This window comes from Gouania willdenowi, unplaced genomic scaffold (assembly GCF_900634775.1).
Source record: "Gouania willdenowi unplaced genomic scaffold, fGouWil2.1 scaffold_309_arrow_ctg1, whole genome shotgun sequence".
Lineage (NCBI taxonomy): Eukaryota > Metazoa > Chordata > Actinopteri > Blenniiformes > Gobiesocidae > Gouania > Gouania willdenowi.
The window spans coordinates 388,651-397,592 of NW_021145070.1; the positions used below are offsets into that span (position 1 = coordinate 388,651).

At 45.3% G+C, this 8,942-nt stretch overlaps 1 protein-coding gene across 1 annotated transcript in view; it reads left to right on the forward strand.

The window, feature by feature from the left end:
* Positions 1 to 8,570, forward strand: part of LOC114459392 (NACHT, LRR and PYD domains-containing protein 12-like) — a gene marked incomplete at its 5' end in the record, with an annotated part of 32,277 nt that extends 23,707 nt beyond the window's left edge. Inside the window, 4 exons of the mRNA XM_028441657.1 lie at positions 4,595 to 4,967; positions 5,291 to 5,827; positions 7,766 to 7,802; positions 7,958 to 8,570. Coding sequence (XP_028297458.1) covers positions 4,595 to 4,967; positions 5,291 to 5,827; positions 7,766 to 7,802; positions 7,958 to 8,464 — 1,454 coding nt within the window. The remainder of the gene's footprint in view (positions 1 to 4,594; positions 4,968 to 5,290; positions 5,828 to 7,765; positions 7,803 to 7,957) is intronic.
* Between the last annotated feature and the right edge of the window lie 372 nt (positions 8,571 to 8,942).

Below are 8,942 nucleotides of genomic sequence, written 5' to 3' on the forward strand. Positions count from 1 at the left end.
CTGGGTTTGCAGGAACATCGTTCGTGTGGCAGTATAGCTGCGCTGGCGTGCCGCCGTTGAGTTCTGTTTTGTTAAACAGCAGGGTTTCTATTGGCCGATCCACAACCCCTTCTGGGATGATCGCAGCCGGTTTCAGACTAAAAGGGACCACGGTTTGGTCCACGATTCAGATGTTGGAAGGTCGGCTTTCAGGCACGCTCTTTTGCGTCTTAGGCTTTCACTGCGAGCAAGGTTCTTAAAAAGTCTTACTGATGCAACTACAAATAAAATAAAAATGAAATGAAAGACTGGAAACATGAGGGAACACGTGTGAGCATGAACGCACGCGTCCAAAACTGAAGTTTCGGGCAGCGCGTCTTTTTTAAAAGAATTTGGAGACGCCTTTTGGAGGAGGTGTCTTGGTTGATCATTCTGAGATCATATCGGTGATTGGTCAATGTCTCTGCTTTCAGCTTGTGGGTGTGTCTCAAGTGTGGGTGTGTAGTGGAATGACATAGACAACAGAGGGAGTTCCTAAACATAAAATAATGCCTAATAATTAATTCCACATATTTCAAAACATCTTTTCAACATCATATCAGAATCAGAATCAGAATCAACTTTATTGACCAAGATTGTATGAATACACATGAGGAATTTGTTTTGGTAACCTGTGCTCTCTCAGATAGTGCAACATTAAATAATAACAATCAACTAGAATAAAGAAAAATAAAGAAAAAAAAGAAGTATAAACATAAATATAAGAGTAGTTAGACTAATATGTGCAAACTAAATAAAAACAACAAGATAATAATAATAATAATAATAATAATAATAATAATAATAATAATAATAATAATAATAATAATAATAATGAAATAAAATAAAAATACAATAATAAAAATAAGATAATATTGCAGTAGTGCATTGATGAGTAGTGCAGGTGAACATTTAAACAGAAAATATTATGTCCATGAACATTTCGCAGTGACAGGTTGATCCAGGGTTGTTATGTTTAGTTCATCTCTAATGAAACAGTTAGATAACAGACACGGCTGAAAAATAGCATAGTTAGTACTTAATAAACCTGAATGTCAAAATTCGGGTTAAGGAATTTTCTTTATCATATGGTTAGCATTCAGTACCTTGAACTAAGCTTTGTGATGTTTTCTAGTATTTCAAGCACCTTTTAAATGATAAACATTTTAAAATAGCATTCTGTTGGTTATTGAATTACATGAAAAGAGTGGCATAGGACAGACACTATTTGCAATTTCAATTTCTATAGGAACCCGTAACAATAATCCTTTCTTTTGTGACTTTCCAGTCAAGCACATGTTCTTTGTTCTCATTTGAGCAGGAGAGCTAGTGTTATTCCAACGTCCTGTGTGACCAGTGGGCGACCATGGCTCAGGTGGTAGTGGGTCGTCTTCTGATCTAAGAGGTTGGGGGTTCGATCCCAGTACCTGACTATGTGTCGAAGTGTCCTTGGGCAAGACACTGAGCCCTAAGTTGCTCCCAGTGGTCGACTAGCGCCTTGCATGGCAGTCCTGTCCCACTGGTGTGTGAATGTGAGAGTGATTGGGTGAATGAGCTGATATGTAAAGCGCTTTGAGACTGCTTCAGTGTGGGGATAAAGCGCTATATAAAATCAAGTCCAAGTCCATTCCATTTACCAGTGGTTTGGGTTCTGGAGGTGACAACATCTGCAGGGGGTCGGAGCCCAGAGTTTGAAAACTTAGCATGTAAACATTGACTGATTGTTTCCTTTTGATCGTAATGTAACAGAGAGGTGATATAGGAGGAAACCTGTTCTTGGATTCTCCTGTTCTTTTGTTCGGACAGGAAGAGGGAGAAGATCCCCCTGTGGGGCATATTTGCATTTCACAGTAGGAGACAGACTCTCTGACTCCATTGACTGGTGAAACTAGTGTCCTAAGTCAAAGATCAACTTGGAGGGTTTGGTTCCCTACAATTGTTAGAGTGGGCCAAAAACTTTTATTTAACTTTATTACATTTATTTGGATTTACTGTTAGACTTTGTTTTAATATAATAAAAAAGTTATAAGTAGAACAGAACAGAATACAAACATGATTTGTGTTTAAATTGAATATACACAGTAAACTTGAAATTATCCACTTATATTTATCTGTACAAACAATAACTGAATACATGCTCATCAAAATCAATCTTATAAAACATCACATGATTACAAAAGGTGTTGTAAGAATTATTCAATACAGATTTTATAATTTCTTTATTACATACAACCACATAGTGTGGTGAGTCTATGATTGCTATGTAGTGTGTGTGTATTTTATTTTAATATCACTTCTCTTTCCATGTGAATGTGAAAACCCACAGCAGGAACCTTAACTGATTGATTCTTATTTCTTAGTGAGGAAAAATACATTCACGGTCCTGCCTGCCCACAGCGACCAATCAGGAAATGACTTTCAGAAATTATTATCAATCTTTATCAAATTTATATGGAAGCTTTTGAAGCACAAACGACAAAAACCCTCTAATATAAACTGTGTAAAAATAATCCATCAATATAATATAGAAACTTTTGTTGAATAAAAATCAATTAAAGCACAGTGATATCGCTTACTCATTTAAATTACAATTATATGAATCTATATTAGTTAATTAGTGTTATTCTATCAGCTGTTCTATTTCCTAACTGAGCAGGTGGTTTGTTTCAGATTATTTTATTTTACATTTAAAGTAATTTATCATTGCCCTTTCTTGTAACTTATTGTATTTATTAAAAATGAATAAATCATAATTAAAAATAGACTAAATCAAATACTTATCCAATGGTTTCTGTTCTCAGCTGGTGATGTCTGTATCCTGTGAACAAAAAACTATATTTATATAAATTTCAAAGGTTGATTATGATTATTTAAATATTACTAATTTTTGATTGTATTTATGTCTTTATTATCTCTCTAAAGAGTCCTAGTTAAATCTATAGACCACGTACCATGTACAGTTCACCCCCCCCACCTTTGATTAGACGTTTTAGGTGGTGAGGTTGTTTTTATAACCTCAGGTGATCAGCCACTGTTTTGCATTCTGGGCCAGGGTCTATACAGTATATATGATTCCTCAATATATGAAATAATGTTATAAACAAAAAATTACAAAGAATTAAACAAAAACTGGTATGTGTGTAAGTCTGTATGTATGTGTATGTATGTGTGTATGTATATATTTGTGCAAACAGCTATCCTTTTATCACATGATCACTCACTCAAAGGCACGCCCTGGTACATTTTTCACTCACAACCAGTGTTTGGAATAACAGCGTTTAAAATAACGGCGTTAGGTAACAGCGTTTGTTTTTCAGTAACGGGTAATCTAACTAATTACTTTTTATGTCGTTACAAAGTCGTTATCATTACTGAACGCTAAATGCAGTGCGTTACATGTATCGATTGAATGAACTGAAAGCATCCCCGGCTTCTTACTCAGCTGTAGTGAGGAGGTGGGTTATAAACAAGGTGAGTAATAGCACCAGTCTTTACTAACACACTGATCTAACTGTAGCCCTGGACCTCCATGGGCTTGTGGGGTGTCCTTGACCTGGGTGGCTTGAGTGGGTTGCTGGGGTGTTTTGGGTGCCTTTGCGGGGGCGTGCGTCCCTTTCGGGTGCTCTCGTGGTCCCTGTGCGGTTTGGTGTTGCTCTCCTGCCCCCTTCGTGCACGTCTGGGTGGCCCTTGGGGCTGGGGGCCTGCATGTTTCTCTGCCACTCTCTCCTCTTGCTCTCTGTCCCGCTGTCTCGTCCTCCCCCCCTCCTCCGTCTTCGCGCTGTGCCTGCTCTCCCGTTGGGTTTGGCGTGGGGGGCTCCTGTCGGCCCGGGATGCTGGTGGGGGGGCTGTGGCCTTCGCTTGGGGGGCGGGTGTGGCTGCGCCGGGTGGGTTGCTTGAGCGTTGGCTCGTCTGGGGGCCTGGGGTGGTGGGGTTCATGGCTTCGGGGCGGCGGGGGCTGGGGTGGGGTGGCGGGGTGTTGCGGTGGGCGCCTTGGCCTAGTTCCCTGGGACGCGCCTTTGCTGAGGGTGCCGCTGGCGCTGTGGGCCGGGCCGCTGCCTCCCCAGGGGCTCACTTGGGGGACCGCAGGGGCAGACTTGTGTAGCTTCGGGGGGAGGGAAGGGTGAGTTGTGGGGCCTCGCCCGCACTGGGGCCTCCCCTGGGTCATGCTGGGTGGGTGTGTGTGGGGAATCCGCGTCGGGAGTGGTTGGTCTGCTGGCTGGGGTCGCCGGGCCCCATGGGTGCCGTGTCTGGGCGGGGGTGGCTCTTTGGGTTCGGCGTCTCGGGCGCGCCCCCCCGCCGTCTGCCCGGGAACTGGCCGCGGTTCAGCGGGGTGCCACGCCGCTTTGGGCGAGGTGGCGCGTAGGTGATTGGGGGTGGCCTCCGTGGGAGGGGGGTGTTCTGCTGGCAACGTTGGTATGGGGTTGCGGTGCCTTGCTGGGGATGCATGGGCTCGCGTGGCTGGCGGGGTGGCCCTGCCTGGGTGGTTGGTGGCGTCCTCTCTCGTCGGGGGGGCCGGGGTCGCCCACCTGTGGAGGCGCGCAAACCAGAAGCAGTTCTCTGGGTACCGCCCAAGCAGGGGCCACCCCACGTCGCACCCACTGGTATGCAAGAGCGTGGCCCGGACCTCCCACCCCGGAAGACCACTACCAGGACCAGTCAAGCCCGCCGGTCCCCAAGAGCACCCCCCCGGGACCGGGAGCCCCCAAGGGCGAGACCTCGGGAAAAAGCCCACCGGGGAGCACCCCCCCCCTCAACCCAGTCCACGAACCGGCCACAGTCAAGCAGGACCGCACAGCCCCAGACGGCGCAAGGACAGCGGCCCAGGCCCCGCCGCCCACCGGACAGCGCAAGCCACAGGGCAATGCCACCCACCGGCGGCCGCCACCGCAGAAAGGAGGCACCCACCCAAAGCAGTCCCCAACAACGGGCGCCCCGGACCCACCGACACTGCCCGGAGAGACCCGCGACCCTCCGGGGGGTGGTGTGTTGAGGTGCGATTAAAATTGGAAGGATTGTTAGGGCAATTTTAGGTGGGAATGCCGCCCCCGCGCCACTACTCAGTAGCACAGGTGGCGGCACCCTCCACCCTCAGCCCCACCATCCAGCCCCCCAAGGTTTGGGTATGGGTGTGTGGTGCACCAAGTGAGTGAGCCAGACCAGCTGGGAGTGAAGTGAGGTGTTTATTTTAGGAGGCCTGTCTGGTGCGAGCCCGGCCCGTCCACATGGCGGGCCACCGGAGAGGGTAGATGGCTCAGACGGGCACGCGGCACAGCGGACCCCAGGTACACGCCGAGCAGCACGGCCGGAGGCCTCCCCCCCGCCGCAACAGGGAGCGGCCGAGCAGGAGAGAAGCCCGCGCCCGCATCAGGGCCAGCACAGGCCCGCCGGGCACCACGATACAATGCCCTCTACAGGGAGGCAGCCCCGGCCATCCCGCCACCCACCAACCGACAAGCGGGCGAACCCAAGCACCCCCAGCTAGGTCCCACCAACTAACACCAAGTGGCACCAGCAGAGCCCCCCCTCCCCACGGAGGCCACCCCCGGCCACACGCGTGCCGACACGAGACACCCCCCCGACGCCAGCATAGCCCGGAGGACGGCGGGCCCCAGGCCACCCGCCCCACCCCGCCAAAGGCAGCGCGGCGCCACACCAAACGGCAGCCAGTTCCCGGGCGGACGGCAGGAGAACGCGCCCCAAGACGCCTCAACCAAAGACCCCCGCCCCGGCACAGCGCCCACGGGGTCCGGCGCACCCAACCAGCAGACCAGCCACCCCCGACGCAGATCCGCCAGTGCAAGAACCACAGGCCGGGGGGGGCGTGTCCATAGCAACGGTCATCTACCAATCACTAACAGCCACTGGTAGATGGCATGTCACAGATCAGTCTCATTTAGATTATTTATCATTTTTCTTATTATTTTTATTTCATATTTATAATGATATTATTATTGTTAATATTACTCTTATTTTTATGTTTATTGTTATATTATTATTATTATTATTATTATTATTATTATTATTATTATTATTATTGTTATATTCCTGTTTTGCAATAGGTTGATGTTTTGGTGTTTGTGTCTATATGTTTTTATAATGTGTCTGTGTTTGGCTATTCTCAAAAAACAAAGTTGTCCTGATTCTTTATTTTATTTTAGCATTACCCAAGAAGTTTTTGGTAAATTGTCATTAAAACAAAAGTATTTTGTGTTGTCATATTTGGTGGCTTTGGAGATCAACTTATTTATTTATTGACTTATTTAAGTATTTGTTTAACCCATGTGAGGTCAGCCTGGAACTAAATGGGGTTTAAATGTCTCGTAATTGGTTAAAAAGTAGGTAAAAACTGATTAAAATTCTATTTTTAAAGTTTTTGGAATTATTTTTTTTCAAATACACAATACAAATACAATATAATATCAAATAACTGTATCCTATACTTTAACTCTCTGAAATATATAAATCTAGTTCAAATAAAATACAAAAAAATAAAGTTTATATCAGAATATTAGTATAGTTTCAAGGTGAAATAAGTGTACATATTAAAAGTTACAGGAAGGGCCCAACAAGATGGTTTGTACCCAGGACCCAAAATGTGGTGCTACGCCCCTGGTGCACACTCACAGCCAGGGTCTGTAACGCACAGACATCATCAGTTCTCAGATGAATATATGCACTATTAGCTAAACTTCACAATAACACTATAACAATGCAATAGATTAGATCAGCTGACATGAACCTGAGTCACTGCACCATCTATGTTTATGTCACGTGACTCCAAAATCCTTTTATGCACACCACAAGGAAATAATCTGACTATTTAAACATTATTTAAAAACTCTCCACATCCATTACACACAGAACACACAATCATAATAACACACTCCATCTCCATCACCACCACCTTGTAAAAATACTGTAGTGTGACGTTAAACTGTATGAATAAATATGAAAGTGTACGGTGGCACCATGCTCTTACTTTGAGCTGCAGGGAGGGTTGCCATGGTTACAGGTGTCCAGATGTGGAGGTGTGCTCTGGGGGCGTGGAGATAAAGTCTCTCATGAGGTGACGAATGTCCAGAGAGTCAGAATCTGTGTGTGGGTGTGTATCAGAGAAAGGTGTGTGAGTCTTTTCTGGGTCATGGTGCTGCGTACCCATGTCTTCAAACGTCAACATGAACCTGTGTTGATTAGGTCTAAAAATAATTACATTCAAATACAAAATACACGTAATAGCCTACGTGTGTCAAAATAATTTCCTAAATATTCATAAGGAATTTATAAATTGTGCTAAATATTTTTCATAGACTACATTTAAACACCTACATTCTCACCAATAGGGGGAGCTGCAGCACCCCCAGCACCACTACTTCCTGTGGCCCTGCTGAATATTCAGTTATTGTTGATCAACCTGATTTATGATGATAGTAATGTTTGTAAACACAGACAGATTAGATGTGATCAATACGTTAGATCACATGATCACATGAGTTCTGATTGGATTTCAGCCTAGCTGACCAAATAGTGTATATATACATATATATAATAGTGTATAGTTAAGATCAGAGGAGGTGGAACCAATCAGTGAGGATGAAGAGAGGAACACTTTGAAGGAGATGAAGAAGGTGAAGCTGTTGAAGACAAACCAGTAGAAACATGGAGAGCTTGATGGAGATGGCATCAGGTTTCTGAGCAGCACTTTGGACTCTTTAGGTGTGTAAATCACTGCCTGTGTTTGCTCCTGCAGGGCGGACCATGTAGGAGAGCAGTGGATCAACGCTAATGTGAGGAAGTGTAAGTGTGTGTGTGTGTTCATTCAAAGTGTCCTCATGAAGCTCTGAGTGAATGAACATGTCAGTGATACAGAGACAATGAAGCATCACATGATCAACGGTTGTTTCTTTGTGTCTCATCAGATTTCTGTCACATTCACCTCGACACAAACTCCATCAACAGAAAACTCAGACTGTCTGACAACAACAGGATGGTGACATGTTTGAAGGAGGAGGAGCTTCATCATGATCATCAGGACAGATTTGATTACTATCAGGTTCTGTGTAGTACTGGTCTGACTGGTCGCTGTTACTGGGAGGTGGAGTGGAATGGATATGTTTCTATAGCAGTGAGTTACAGAGGAATCAGAAGAAAAGGAAGGAGTTATGATTGTTGGTTTGGATCTAATAATCAGTCCTGGATTCTGGAATACGACAGTGGTTTTTACTCCTTCAGACACAACAATATAATCACACGTTCCTCCTGTTCCTGTGGTTCCTCTGGTAGAGTAGGAGTGTATGTGGACCGTACTGCTGGATGTCTGTCCTTCTATGAAGTCTCCTCTGACTCTCTGACACTCATCCACACCGTCTGTACCTCCTTCACTGACACTCTCTATCCTGGGTTTGGGTTTTGGTCCTATGGTTCCTCAGTGTCTCTGAGTCCTCTGTGAGACAGACAGACAGACAGACAGACAGACAGACAGCTACACACACAGCTACACAGAGAGACAGACAGACAGACAGACACAGCTACACAGACACACACACACACACACACACACACACACACACACACGCAGACAGACATACATACAGACACACAGCCACACAGACAGACAGACATGTCTCTGAGTCTTCTGTGAGACAGACAGACTAGATGGGCGACTTCCTTTTGGTTTTGGGCAGAGTCATAATGTAACTTTTTGCTCATCTTGGGGTCAGTAATAAATGTAAATTTGATGTGAATCCATTGAAAAATAACCAAGATACAGTATTTAGAATGTGACGGCGAAGGATTTTCCAGTGACATTATAGGCCCCTTCCACTGATCGCAGCCTGTTTTTTCTTTATCAGCGACCTGCTCCCATCTTATAACATTCATCCAACACTATTTTGAAGTCAACACGACATATCATCTTTCCACTAGAG